A 15,921-nucleotide genomic window follows, 5' to 3' on the forward strand; every position below is an offset into this window, starting at 1 on the left:
ATAAAATTTACATATGATAACAATGACATTTACAATAAGATACAAAAGTTGAAAACTAGAAAAGCGGCTGGAATTGATCAGATTTCTGGGGATATACTAAAGACAATGAGTTGGGATATAGTACCATATCTGAAGTACTTATTTGATTATTGTTTGGCCGAAGGAGCTATACCAGATGAATGGAGAGTTGCTATATATAGTAGCCCCTGTGTATAAAGGAAAGGGTGATAGACATAAAGCTGAAAATTACAGGCCAGTAAGTTTGACATGCATTGTATGTAAGCTTTGGGAAGGCATTCTTTCTGATTATATTAGATATGTTTGTGAAATTAATAATTGGTTCGATAGAAGGCAATTCGGTTTTAGGAAAGGTTATTCCACTGAAGCTCAACTTGTAGGATTCCAGCAAGATATAGCAGATATCTTGGATTCTGGAGGTCAAATGGACTGTATCGCGATTGACATGTCTGAAGCATTTGATAGGGTGGATCATGGGAGACTACTGGCAAAAATGAGTGCAATTGGACTAGACAAAAGAGTGACTGAATGGGTTGCTATATTTCTAGAAAATAGATCTCAGAGAGTCAGAGTAGGTGAAACTTTGTCTGACCCTGTAATAGCTGAGAGGGGAGTTCCTCAGGGAAGTGTTATCGGACCATTATGTTTTCTTATATATATAAATGATATGAGTAAAGGAGTGGAATCGGAGGTAAGGCTTTTTGCGGATGATGTTATTCTCTATAGAGTGATAAATAAGTTACAAGATTGTGAGCAACTGCAACATGACCTCGAAAATATTGTGAGATGGACAGCAGGCAATGGTATGTTGATAAACGGGGCAAAAAGTCAGGTTGTGAGTTTCACAAATAGGAAAAGTCCTCTCAGTTTTAATTACTGCGTTGATGGGGTGAAAATTCCTTTTGGGGATCATTGTAAGTATCTAGGTGTTAATATAAGGAAAGATCTTCACTGGGGTAATCACATAAATGGAATTGTAAATAAAGGGTACCGATCTCTGCACATGGTTATGAGGTTGTTTAGGGGTTGTAGTAAGGATGTAAAGGAGAGTGCATATAAGTCTCTGGTAAGACCCCCAACTAGAGTATGGTTCCAGTGAATGGGACCCTCACCAGGATTACCTGATTCAAGAACGGGAAAAAATCCAAAGAAAAGCAACTCGATTTGTTCTGGGTGATTTCCGACAAAAGAGTAGCGTTACAAAAATGTTGCAATGTTTGGGTTGGGGAGAATTGAGAGAAAGAAGAAGAGCTGCTCGACTAAGTGGTATGTTCCGAGCTGTCAGCGGAGAGATGGCGTGGACTGACATTAGTAGACGAATAGGTTTGAATGACGTCTATAAAAGTAGGAAAGATCACAATATGAAGATAAAGTTGGAATTCAAGAGGACAAACTGGGGCAAATATTCATTTATAGGAAGGGGAGTTAGGGATTGGAATAACTTACCAACGGAGATGTTCAATAAATTTCCAATTTCTTTGAAATCATTTCGGAAAAGGCTAGGAAAGCAACAGATAGGGAATCTGCCACCTGGGTGACTGCCCTAAATGCAGATCAGTATTGATTGATTGATGTTGTCAGTCTCAAGAATGTGTGAAAAAAGTTGCAACAATACTTATGTTAGATGATTACATCCAAACGCATACAACATGGCATGATTCAATTCTTGGACAAAGAAGGAGCCCTGAATGAGAAGAGTGTCATGAAGTGGGCTTGTGTTCCACAGTAATGCAGGTCAACACATTGCCAGTGCAACAACGGGCAGTCAGCGCTGTTTTCTCTGGGGTCTTATGTATCACACATCCCTTCACTCGAGTCTGTCATATCTTTGGTGTGCTGAAGAGTAAGAGTTTCAACATCGATCTAGCTGTTACTGCTGCTGAGGAAGAGTGGTTCACCAGCAACTAGAAAACTTGTTCAGAGTTGAGACGGTGAGGGTGTTAATCTGTAGACTCTCTCGAATTATCAGTACCAGTATGCTGTTCTTCTGATATAGTCCATGTTGTCCAATACATACAGCATTAGTTTCTAGGCTGTTCTGAGCAGGTTGGCCATGTCATTAGAGTTGTGCAACTGTGAACTTGCATTTGGGAGATGGCAGGTTTGAATCTCACAATTGGCAGCCCTGAATATAGATTTCCAGGGTTTCCCATTTTCACACCAGCTAATTAAGGTCACGACCACTACCTTCCCAATTCCAGCCCTAAGCCATCCTTCCCTCGCCAAAAACTTTTTGCTGTGTTAGTGCGATGTTAAACCACTATTATAAATAAATAAATAAATAAATAAATAAATAAATAAATAAATAAATAAATAAATAAATAAATAAATAAATAAATAAATAAATAAATAAATACACTGACTGACAGAGCAAATGCAACACCAAGAAGGAGTGGTTCGAAAGGGATGAAAGTTGGGGAAAAAACAGAGACAGCACGGACGAATAATTGATGTTTATTTCAAACCGATATGCAGGTTACACAATGCGCACGGCATCGACTCAGTAGGATGTAGGACCACCGCGAGCGGCGATGCACGCAGAAACACGTCGAGGTACAGAGTCAATAAGAGTGCGGATGGTGTCCTGAGGGATGGTTCTCCATTCTCTGTCAACCATTTGCCACAGTTGGTCGTCCGTACGAGGCTGGGGCAGAGTTTGCAAACGGCGTCCAATGAGATCCCACACGTGTTTGATTGGTGAGAGATCCGGAGAGTACGCTGGCCACGGAAGCATCTGTACACCTCGTAGAGCCTGTTGGGAGATGCGAGCAGTGTGTGGGCGGGCATTATCCTGCTGAAACAGAGCATTGGGCAGCCCCTGAAGGTACGGGAGTGCCACCGGCCGCAGCACATGCTGCACGTAGCGGTGGGCATTTAACGTGCCTTGAATACGCACTAGAGGTGACGTGGAATCATACGCAATAGCGCCCCAAACCATGATGCCGCGTTGTCTAGCGGTAGGGCGCTCCACAGTTACTGCCGGATTTGACCTTTCTCCACGCCGACGCCACACTCGTCTGCGGTGACTATCACTGACAGAACAGAAGCGTGACTCATCGGAGAACACGACGTTCCGCCATTCCCTCATCCAAGTCGCTCTAGCCCGGCACCATGCCAGGCGTGCACGTCTATGCTGTGGAGTCAATGGTAGTCTTCTGAGCGGACGCCGCGAGTGCAGGCCTCCTTCAACCAATCGACGGGAAATTGTTCTGGTCGATATTGGAACAGCCAGGGTGTCTTGCACATGCTGAAGAATGGCGGTTGACGTGGCGTGCGGGGCTGCCACCGCTTGGCGGCGGATGCGCCGATCCTCGCGTGCTGACGTCACTCGGGCTGCGCCTGGACCCCTCGCACGTGCCACATGTCCCTGCGCCAACCATCTTCGCCACAGGCGCTGTACCGTGGACACATCCCTATGGGTATCGGCTGCGATTTGACGAAGCGACCAACCTGCCCTTCTCAGCCTGATCACCATACCCCTCGTAAAGTCGTCTGTCTGCTGGAAATGCCTCTGTTGACGGCGGCCTGGCATTCTTAGCTATACACGTGTCCTGTGGCACACGACAACACGTTCTACAATGACTGTCGGCTGAGAAATCACGGTACGAAGTGGGCCATTCGCCAACGCCGTGTCCTATTTATCGTTCGCTACGTGCGCAGCACAGCGGCGCATTTCACATCATGAGCATACCTCAGTGACGTCAGTCTACCCTGCAATTGGCATAAAGTTCTGACCACTCCTTCTTGGTGTTGCATTTGCTCTGTCAGTCAGTGTAAATAAATAAATAAATAAATAAATAAATAAATGAATAAATAAATTAATCAATCGATCAATCAATCACCAATGATCCGCATTTAGCGCAGTCACCCAGGTGCCAGATTCCCTATCTGTTGTTTTCCTAGCCTTCTCTTAAATGATTGAAAAGAAATTGGACATTTACTGAACATCTCCCTTGGTAAGTTATTCCAATCCCTAACTCCCCTTCCTATAAAGGAATATTTGCCCCAATTTGTCCTCTTGAATTCCAACTTTATCTTCATATTGTGATCTTTCCTACTTTTAAAGACACCACTCAAATTATTCATCTACTGATGTCCTCCCATGCCATCTCTCCACTGACAGCTCGGAACATACCACTTAATCGAACAGCTCGTCTCCTTTCTCCCAAGTCTTCCCAGCCCAAACTTTGCAACATTTTTGTAACTCTACTCTTTTGTCTGTAATCGCCCTGCTTTTCTTTGGATTTTTTCCAGTTCTTGAATCAAGTAATCCTGGTGAGGGTCCCATAGACTGGAACCATACTCTAGTTGGGGTCTTACCAGAGACTTATATGCCCTCTCCTTTACATCCTCACTACAACCCCTAAATACCCTCATAACCATGTGCAGAGATATGTACCCTTTATTTACAATCATATTTATGTGATTACCCCAATGAATATCTTTCCTTATATTAAGACCTAGGTATTGAAAATGATCCCCAAAGGGAACTGTCACCCCATCAACGCAGTAATTAAAACTGAGAGGACTTTTCCTATTTGTGAAAATCACTGCCTGACTTTTAACCCAGTTTATCATCATACCATTGCCTACTCTCCATGTCACAACATTATCGAGGTCATTTGGCAGTTACAATCTTGTAACTTATTTATTACTCTGTACAAAATAACATCATCTGCAAAAAGCCTTATCTCTGATTCCACTTCTTTACACTTATCATTGATATATATAAGAAAATATAAAGGTCCAATAATACTGCCTTGAGGAATTCCCCTTTTAATTTTTACAGGGACAGATAAAGCTTCACCTACTCTAATTCTCTGAGTTCTATTTTCTAGAAACAGAGCCACCCACTCAGTCACTCTTTTGTCAAGTCCAATTGCACTCATTTTTGCCAGTAGTCTCCCATGATCTACCGTATCAAATGCCTTAGACAGGTCAATCGCGATATAGTCCAATTGACCTCCTGAATCCAGAATATCTGCTATATCGTGCTGGAATCCTACAAGTTGAGCTTCAGTGAAGTAACCTTTCGTAAACCCAAACTGCCTTCTAACAAACCAGTTATTAATTTTGCAAACATGTCTTATATATAATCAGAAAGAATGCTTTCCCAAAGCTTACATGGAATGCATTTCAAACTGACTGGCCTGTAATTTTCAGCTTTATGTCTATCACCCTTTCCTTTATACACAGGGGCTACTATAGCAACTCTTCATTCATTTGGTATAATTCCTTCATGCAAACAATAATCAAGTAAGTACTTCAGATATGGTACTATATTCCAACCCACTGTCTTTAGTATATCCCCTGAAACCCTATCAATTCCAGCTGCTTTTCTAGTTTTCAACTTTTGTATCTTACTGTAAATGTCATTGCTGTCATAGGTAAATTTTAATACTTCTTTAGTATTAGTCACCTCCCCTATCTGCACACTATCCTTGTAACCAACAATCTTTACTTACATACTCCTTATATTATCTGTACAGTCTGGCTCCATGGCTAAATGGTTAGCATGCTGGCCTTTGGTCACAGGGGTCCTGGGTCCGATTCCCGGCAGGGTCGGGAATTTTAACCTTAATTGGTTAATTTCGCTGTCACGGGGGCTGGGTGTATGTGTCGTCTTCATCATCATTTCATCCTCATCATGATGCACAGGTCGCCTCCGGGCATCAAATCAAAAGACCTGCACCTGGCAAGCCGAACTTGTCCTTGGACACTCCCTGCACTAAAAGCCATACGCCATTTCATTATCTGTACATTCTCTGTTTATCTGTAGACTCTCTCAAACTGTCATCAGTATGCTATCATTCTGATGTAGCGCATGTTGTCCATTGCGTACAGTGTACACTTCTAGACACCAGTGCACGTTTCAATTATAGAACCCTTGTGTAATGTAAACAATTCAATAAAAATAATATATTAGTTACAAATAGAAATTAAAAGTTTAAAACATAATTAATTCAAATGGAACAGTGATGATGAAATAATACTGAAACTGCAGTATATTAATTCATTTGTAGACTATGATAATCATGAATTCTCCATTAGCTATGTAAATGGTTCCTAGTCATACTGACCCAGCGAGTAAAGCAACGGAAAACTACCTCGCTCCTCCTCTTGCCTAGTACGCCTCATTTTAGTGCAGCTGTTTCCGTAATGACGTAGCCTCTGGTAGTGCTATTTGAAGATCCAACCAGCCTATGTGCTGATAACCTAACAGACACCTGGATAATTAGCACACTGCTTATCCACACTTCATTAATCAAACCCTCTGCAGACAGAATACATTCACAGAATTTTGGGTATTGTTGCTTAAACACACATTAAACAGTGTTCAGAAATTTTCATCAGCCAGATGGCAGGAATGAGTAATTGTGTGGGGAATACTAGTTAAGAAATGAATATGAAAAAATGTCATTTTATTCCCCTCAGGCCATTAACAATAATATTAGACAGGTAATCATTAACTGCAAAATTGAACTATTTTAGTATTATCATCACGAATAAGATATAAGAGAGTATTCTGAACTTCTAGTGTTCTATTGCTTGTTCATAACCATGTAACACTGGGGCTTACCACTCGGTTGCTGTGGAGTGCCATACGGGTTTGTGGCGACATGCGGAATTGAGTGGTCGCATGCAGTTCCACGCTAATCCAGACACCGTTCGTGCACGACACTACGTGATAGTCAAGCTAAGCATTTAAACTTTGATGTAATTGATGCAATTTTGCTGACAATAATGAAGATTTATCATTTAAATAAACAGTTTTTCAGTATTTACACTTTAATTTGGAGCATCCAGTGACTTACATATATATTAATATTACATAAGTAGCACATATCTAGGTTAAGTTAGCCAGACGGTCTGTAAAAACAGCAGGACAGTGCACCCATTAAAAAAGGTCTTAGGGAGAACACTAATTAAATCTATTATTAAATAAAAGTTATTTTATGTCTTCCTCTGTAATATGTAATGATGGACATATCTTCACGTACCTGTTTTAGCGGAATGGTAGACTATTTACTCCTGTCAATTCTAATGGTAGGGTCAATAATGGAAATATTAACCGAGACTTACTGGATAGTGATCATATCAATACGCCTATACCTGTTCTCAGCTGTGCCATAAACCTCTACCTTATTGGTAAATCCACATAAGGATAGGCTCCCAGAATATGTGAGGCTACTAATTCTATAATTCCAGGTCTTTAAATAAAAAAGAAATGACCAATAATGATATTGCAATGTATGCTTACTTCTTAGTCACAACGTCAAGCTGGAAGGAATCTAGGTTTTCTGCAGCTGAGATCATGGTTCTCCAGTCCGCTGGTGGATCGTAAACCTTCTCTTCTATATAAGCATGTTCAGTGTTGGAGTAGGCTGTAGAAACATAAACGAACACCTGGAACAGTCAGTCATTTTAGTCAGAAGAATTGTTTTGTAAGCAGACAGAAATATATTAATTGAAGAGCTTCTAGTTTAGTTACCAAAGCAACTTTGGGCCATGAACTGTTAACAAAAGTATGTGATGTAATTACTGGAACTGATTTATGAGATACCTACCTTGAGTTTCTCCATTTCCATAGCCAAGTGCACCATTTCTCTCGTTCCTCTTGTATTACAAATGATAGCCTTGCTTACAGGATCATCAAAGCGAACACTAGCTGCTGCGTGGATGACAACGCTTACCCGCTTCTTCAGTAGCTGGCGGTCATCTGAGCTTATGCCCAAACCCAATTCCATCTGGTCGCCTTCGATGATGTTTAGTTTCTCCAGATCGTCCGGACGATTCTTCCTCAGGCGTTCAAATAACTAAGAGGAATAAGTTCATGTGTTACTGATATAATAACATCACTGGCTAGTAAGTGGCAGTATGGTTCTTTGGCTGATTGGTCAGTGTTCTGGCCTTTGGTTCCGAGTACCCTGGGTTCAACTCCAACCCGGCCCCAGGATGTTACTTGTGTATGGTTTATTCCTCTACTGAGGGGATTAGGTTTTGTCTTAATGCACTCTCTCCATCTACATACACCACAACACAACACACTGCAATACACCACACTACTAACTACCACAGAAACGTGCAACAGTGAATATATCCCTCCATCTAGGGTTGAAGATCTTTCCTTATATTAACACCCAGATACTTACAATCATCCCCAAAAGGAACTTTCACCCCATCAATGCAGGATCGGCATTTGCCTGGTGTGAAAATCGGAAATCACAGAAAACACTCTTCAGGGCTGCCGACACTGGGGTTTGAACCCACTGTCTCTCAAATGCAAGCTCAGAGCTGTGTGCTCCTAACCGAATGGCCAATTTTGCTTGGTATTTTTTTCTTTTCTTAAACTGCTCTCAACATAGAACAGTCTAAAGAAATTATGTTAGCATCCTTTCACATCTGGCATTCTCCAGAGCTTGGCTTGCTCTAGCACCTTGTATGGTATATAAGTAGATAAATGTAGAGTGAACATTGCTAATGAACTGTGCAGAATCTTCCAAATGATACCAGTACATGAAAAAACAGTATTGAAAGTGTGGCTACTGAGTGAAGTTTCCACATGCATTGTTGCTCTACTGCTAGTTCCGTGCACTTTTGATATTTTTTGTTGCTACTCCTGTTAACAGACTGAAAGTGTTTGAGCAAGCAGTCTCTATGAGAAATGCAGTCTTTCTAGCTTTATCAATAAATATGACATCTAGTCTGTTATTACTGATGGTAACATCCAAGGAACTTGGAGTTTTCAATAACTTCTTCTGCCATGTATTTTGAATGGCTGGAGGATGACAGAAATAATTTTAACTTTAGGGGAAGTTTGCAATGGATAATGTTTGCTATTTTGTCATATCGATGTTTGCAAATGGAATTTGCTAGATGTGTGCAGGTTAAGGAAGTGTGGCAGAAAGCTAAAGACAACCTTGAAATATCTTGTGAGAGGAAAGGTATGACCATGGACAGAGACCTATTAAACTGTTGGTTGGTGGCTGAATTTTGGTAAGAAAAAAATTCCCCGTGAAGAATGCTGCAGCTCGGTTTCTGGAATTACTCACTCCTGATATCACGGATACTGGACTGTTTTGAAGTTCTTGATTCCATTTACTCTTTTTGTGAACAACGCAGAAACCGAGAAAATCTTCTGAGTGCACCCTCACAAGTTAAGCCCACATAATGGCCTTAAAATAACATTGTACCTTAATTATTCATGCATTGGTTTTTCTGTCAAGTGGTACCAAGGTTGGTTCTTATATAGTAAACATTTGTCATTTGCCCTGTCAATCTTTTGCTCTATGATGTACTTTAAGTGTAATGTTCCTTTCCATTATCTTTTGCCTTTGTGCCTTATGTATAGAGAAGAGTTAATATTTCCTTATACCTGAACTTGTCTGAGTGAAATTGTGCCCTAAAAGGGTTTATGAGTATTGAATACACAAATGTGTAACTGCTATGGCTTGATTACACAAATATTATTATTATTATTATTATTATTATTATTATTATTATTATTATTATTATTATTAGGCCTATTATTATTATTATTATTACGGAGTTACCCGTGGAAGGCAGAGGTGAAAGAAGGTGCGGGCTGGAATGGGTCTAACTACAAGGCTGAAAGATGAATTAAAATTTCAATAAAGGTTATATTTTCAATAGACAACAAGATTTAACAAATTTTCACTAGGTGAAGTAACAATAAAAAACCACAGGTACAATGATAACTTAACAAATGAAAGCACAAGTTCAGGGGTCTTTCCAAATTCTGGGCTTTGAGCCCCAATTTCACAATCCTTGAGCAACTAGCCTAACTTTACCAAATCACACATTTGATCAAAGGGCAGAAAACCCCTTCATTCAAGGAGCATTAGCTCCAAAAATCATATCTGGCCTCCTAGAGGCTCTTTACCACATCAGAAAGAGCTGACCTGCTCTCAATTTTCCAAGCTTATTAAAGGCAATGCCAGGCTTTTGCACATGATTGGCATCAAGGCACAACTTACAATGAAACAGGGGTATCTAGTACCCAGCCTACTGGGCCTTAATAGAAACATAACAGGTTAACTTAAATGGCCCTAAATGCAAAAAGAATGGAGGCGTGGATCAGCACTCCCAAATACACATTTTAAAACCTAAGAGGCACTAGGCCGATGACACAGGGGCTATTCCCAAACTAGGGAGGTGACTCGTATAAGAAAAATGTTTACACATTAAGGAAGAGTAGAAAATTGGTTACAAAAACGTAGTCACCTCCAATCAAATGAAGTGGAGCTCAAGAGGGAAAACCACTCTCTATCCCCGAATTACAGTTAAAGATAAATGAAGTTTTACAAAGACTGAAAAAGGTTTACATGTTTCAAGAGATAGGTTACATATTAAGGGTTTCGGACCTGCCCCGCAGGTTAAACTGCTGAGCTAGCAAGAAATAAAGATGTTAAATGGCCATTACCATGTTGAAGAGCTGCTGCCCGAAGTAAGAGGCGCTACCCGCCCCCTGCTACACTTCTATACACTAAGCTAGATGTTGTTGAAGTGGCGACGAGCCGTAAAAATTAGCAGTTTTTAAACCCTCGGGGAAAGTTCGAGACCTTTCATGAATAATTAAGACACACCCACTCAACTTTATTGGCTGGCTAAAAGTTACACATCAAAATTGAAGAAGAAGGACACGATTGGTCAAAAATTAATTACAGAAATTCTGGATTGGCTAAGTTCAAAACTGGTGGAAAGAAAAGATTTATATTGCCAACCCACAAATGAAAGAACGAAATTTAGTAATAGGAAAACTTATGAGTACAAAATATCTTCAAGAAAAGTTCCTTCACTTCACACCAGGGTGCATGATCATAGTTTTTTAGTAGAGACATCTATAAGAGAAGGTCCACACTTCTTGATTAATGGAAAACAAAACAAGTTGAACTCCACACAGTATTGACAACTTTGTAATCACAAAATTTATGGTAGTGCCATCTTCTGAGAAAACATATAAGTTGATACAGTTGTTAAAGTTCAGAGTTTCTCCTGTAGAGGAGTACTTAATGCAGAAAATTCAAAGGTGCGGCGTAGGGGTGTACCAGCCGGTACAATTATTATTATTATTATTATTATTATTATTATTATTATTATTATTTTCTTTTTATTATTCTAATTATTATTAAAATAAATTATTAAAATAATAATAAAATGAAATTAATAATAATAATAATAATAATAATAATAATAATAATAATAATAATAATAATAATAATAATAATAATAATAATAATAATAATAATAATAATAATAATAATAATAATAATAATAATAATAATAAAGTATGATATTTTAAACACAGTAAAAGAAAAACTTAATGTTCAAACCAAAGCATCGGAGCACAAAACGTAGACAAACAGGTTAGGAAACATGACAACTACAGAATGGATGTGGAAAGCAGCACGGAAGCCGGAGAGGTAATGGAACGTAGTCTTTTGCGAAGAAAGAAAACGTAGAGGGTAATTGCCCTTGGACACACAAATTTATTTTAAGAAAAAGGAAACAAATCAAAATTCATAATAGAAGGAACAAATAAAAAACTCAAAATAGAAAGATCTTTAGAAGGAAATTTAAGATTTAACCGCACCTGCAGACATGCGTAGTGCACTAAAAGAAATTTATTCACTTAATTTGAATTGAAAGAAAATTATCCAATGATACATGATGATTAAATGAAGGCTAATCTGACCCAAAAGTAGAAATAAGACCAAACACAGAGGTACAGGAAACTTGCATCACTACCTAAAACACTTTAAGTAATTTGCTTAGATTTTCAATACTTACGTGAGGCAACGCAGAAATATGGGGAGGCAAACCCGTGGGATAATTACAAAGTTAATAAAAAAAGGTATTGCCTCCGAAACAAAGGTACAAGATCTTAGTTGAAAAGCTAAGTCATATCGACAAATTTAGCGGTTGATATAGGTATTGATTCCCATAGGGAACCTGAAATGTTTGTCCCGAATGAGTAAATTTATAATACCAATATAAATGGTCCGTTATTGGACATAATAAATTTTATAATGTCTGTTATTGGATATTATAATTTTTTAAAAGTCCAATAACGGACCATTTATATTGGTATTATAAATTTACTCATTTGGGACAAATATTTCAAGGTTCCCTATGGGAATCAATATCTATATCATCTGATAGCCAGGCAGGCACCAATTTTTGGTAATGAGACAAAGTCTCTCATAGTGCATTGGCACTGCCAGTGGATCCAAGAAGCTTATGCAGTGGCCTCCACGGCACACACACACATCACAAATCAAGAGGATCAATCTCTCTATAGTGGACTGTTCAATACTCCACAATGTGACCTCTTCTTTTTGATCGGCCGGGTGACTCCACATCTTTACCTAGCACCTCGCCGAACTAACCAAGCATATTGGCTGACATCAAGCTGGAAGTCGGCCTCCCCATCATGCATAGCTGCAACATAGTCGACGTTAATCCTGCCTACTCTGACCAAGATATCCTCAGCGAATTCCACGCAAAGGGCATCCCAGCTCACAGTGTGTCCAGGATAATGAACGGCTCTGACCCAACACCTCTGGTCAGTTTACAGCTCCCCACCGAAGAAGACGTCTTGAACCTTGTCAGCAACGGCGTGTATTTATACAGACACCAACACACAGTGGAATCTAGTCCGTGGTATACCGCATCACCACCACCTGATGACACGTCTGCCAAACCCGCTGCAGCCACACCATCACCGTGGCAACAGTCTTCGTCCTCCTTCTGCACTACCACCACCACTACCACCACGATATCTGCCTCTAACCTTTCCCGCATTCCTATCACTTCTGTTATAACATTACATCCTTCACCCTTATGACTTCATCTCTCCCTCTACTTCCAACCCCAGGACAACCTAGTCCTCGGTGCATATCACCCCTGCAACCTGATAAAGCATCTTCCACGCTCGCAGCAACTGTCTCGCCACCGCCATCTTCTCGAGCCGAAGCATCTGTCATGCCTACCACATCCTGTGAAGTAGCCGCATCATTGCAGGCAACACTGTCTTCTCACGCTCAGTACAGATATGTCATCCGCGGCGTTGACCCTTCAATCACCGAACAAGAAGTACTCCAGGAAGTCCATAGAGACGGCATCCCAGCTCGTCGAGCCTTCAGAATCCAGAACAGCAACGGTCCAATATATCTCGTCCGCCTACATATTCCCACTGCAGAGAATGTGCAGCACCTCATGCAACACGGTGCCTCTATATACTGCCCCCTTGTTCCTCACCCAAACCTTCAACTAGACATCCCCCCAACAACACGCGTCCTCACCCCCCCCCCCCCCCCCCCTTTCCTCTATTTCCACCTCATCAACCTGTCAGTCCACTCCTTCTCCCAACTAGCTTCTTCTTCCAACGACCTCCGCCACTCGATCTCATCCGACTCCTCATCACCTCACTGTACAATTTCTCCCCAACCTTACTCCACCCAACCCTTCATCTCCACCCTAGTAATCTCCTTCGAATTTTCAGTCCTTACACACATCCCTGGTATTCAAATCACCTCCCCATTCATTACCTCAAATTGCTCTCCTCCTGACATTATTACTCCTTCCCAAACAAGCCGAAACTCCTGGTCAGGGTGAAGGCGTAACCTTCAGGGAGGGGAATGAAAACTTAGGAAAAAAACGAAAAGCCTTCACAGTATGCACTAGCCATGCATCTTGGTGCGCGTGCTGTTTACTAACTGATGTGCCCAACTTAGCACACTGGGGCAAAATGCTGGCAACCAGGAATGAGTTACCTGGAAAATTTATAATGTCCAATAATGGACCATTTATATTGGTATTATACTGTAAATTTACCAGTGAAAATTAATCTCGAGGATAAACTCCTTTACAAGAAAAAGACATTATTACACTTAAATGGAGATGAAAACCGAAACAAACGTAGAAACAGTGCTTACCCTGAGACTGGTTTCCCACGAGGGGACCAAGAGAGGAACACCTCCGCTCACTAAGATGGTCAGATGATCAAAGACACAGATCCTACCTTGCTCCCACAGAAGGAGCAGGGTAAGATCGAGGAACAGGAAATGGTGCAACCACCAAAGAGAACCAATCAGAAAACAGGATTTACCCTTGACTTTCACAATTACTAATTACATTAACTCTTATTTTCTTCAATCAAAAGTCTCTTCGTTCTTGCTGACAAATGCTCGAGAAAAGTCTTTGTTTACACAACAGGAAACACGCTTCTAGAACTGCACATGTAGGTAAGTACACATTGTTTCACAAGTTTTGACAAAAAATAATATTAAAATTCACAGATAAATGATAATTTTGATACAACACATGAAAAAAAGTTTCTAAAATAGAATTTTTTTCCAAGGTCCAAACAAAATAAAAAACCAATACAACAGAAAAAAATATTTTTAAAACAATAAATTTAGAAATTTCAATCAATTCCCACTAGGCTACAGTCTTAATACTGCCACATGTATGGCCATTGTTCATGGTTGTAATAATTTGTAGGATACCAGTGCCAATATCAATATTTAATTGCCCTTTGCTTTCTTTGGGAATAATAATAATAATAATAATAATAATAATAATAATAATAATAATAATAATAATAATAATAATAATAATAATAATAATAATAATAATAATAATAACAACAACAACAACAACAATAGCAGCAGCATCCGGGGGATAGGGGTTCGAGCCCCACTGTCAGCAGCCCTGAAGATGGTTTTCTGTGGTTTCCCATTTTCACATCAGGCAAATGCCTGTCCTGTACCTTAATTAAGGCCACGGTCGCTTCCTTCCCGCTTCTAGGCCTTTTCTATCCAATCATCGCCATAAGACCTATCTGTGTCGGTGCAACGTTAAGCCAATTGCAAAAAGAAAAAACAAACAAACATGTTTCTTCAGTTCACTTTGGAACTTTGGTTGATGTGGCTGAGTGAAATGGATGCATACTGATCAATAGTGTGTTGGTGTAGTGATTGTATAATTACTTTCAATTTATAGTTTATTTAGGAATGGAGGTAGGACTCTACAACCATTTTTTTTTTCATTTCGAAATAGGGGATGAAGTGGAGGGGTTAAGGAAAAACCTCCAGACTTAAACTTAATGGATGTAGGTAGTGATTCGGAAACAGAAGAAGTCCCCTTTGATACTACCTTAGTTGTAAATGATCCGAACCTAGAAATCTTAGATAAACAGGACATTAATAAAAAAGCTACAATACCTCAGAATGTAGAAAGTTGATAAAAATATAGTTCTCTGGGTAACTTAGACATTTCATGGTGTTTGTGGAAGGAGTACAGGAAACTCAAAATGTAGGTGATCTGCATCTGATTATTTTAGATAGAATATTCTATGAAAATAAGATACCTGAAATAAAAACTATAATGAAGAAATACAGAAATAGAACACAAATCACATTCAAAACCAGACAAGCAGCCAACTCTTTTTTAACACACCCCAATCTTGAAGAAAGGGGTTTAAATGCATATATACCCACCTCCAATATTCACCGAATTGGTGTGATGCGAGGAGTAGATAGAACAACTATGGAGGTAAAAATTGAGTATATACCTACAGAAATAATCAAAATCACTCTTTTGAAACCCAAATCCCTTCCATCTAAAGTAGCTCTCTTTAATGTATACCCTGAGGTCCAAACTTTTATATTTTTTACCAATAATATGAAAGAAATGCAGAGGTATGGATACACCTTCAAGGATTGTCAATCTGTAAAATTTTGTGTGTAAGGCTCATCTCTAATGATAATAGGTAACTTAAGGTTTTTTGGAGTGTACAAATCTGGAGAGGGTGCCGCTGACACTGATACAGAAATTATTTGATAAGACAGTCAGCTATGTAGGAAACGATATGGAAAG

The 15,921-nt window shown here is 39.7% G+C and overlaps 1 protein-coding gene across 2 annotated transcripts in view; it reads right to left on the minus strand.

Moving 5' to 3' along the window:
* LOC136878965 (putative fatty acyl-CoA reductase CG5065) overlaps positions 1 to 15,921 on the minus strand; it is a 129,430-nt gene that overhangs the window by 51,913 nt on the left and 61,596 nt on the right. For both annotated transcript variants that reach the window (XM_067152612.2, XM_068228891.1), the window contains exons 3-4: positions 7,587 to 7,835; positions 7,280 to 7,425 (exon numbers count right to left, since the gene is read on the minus strand). In XM_067152612.2, coding sequence (XP_067008713.2) covers positions 7,280 to 7,425; positions 7,587 to 7,835 — 395 coding nt within the window. The remainder of the gene's footprint in view (positions 1 to 7,279; positions 7,426 to 7,586; positions 7,836 to 15,921) is intronic.

The sequence above is a fragment of the Anabrus simplex genome, chromosome 8, assembly GCF_040414725.1.
Source record: "Anabrus simplex isolate iqAnaSimp1 chromosome 8, ASM4041472v1, whole genome shotgun sequence".
Classification (NCBI taxonomy): Eukaryota; Metazoa; Arthropoda; class Insecta; order Orthoptera; family Tettigoniidae; genus Anabrus; species Anabrus simplex.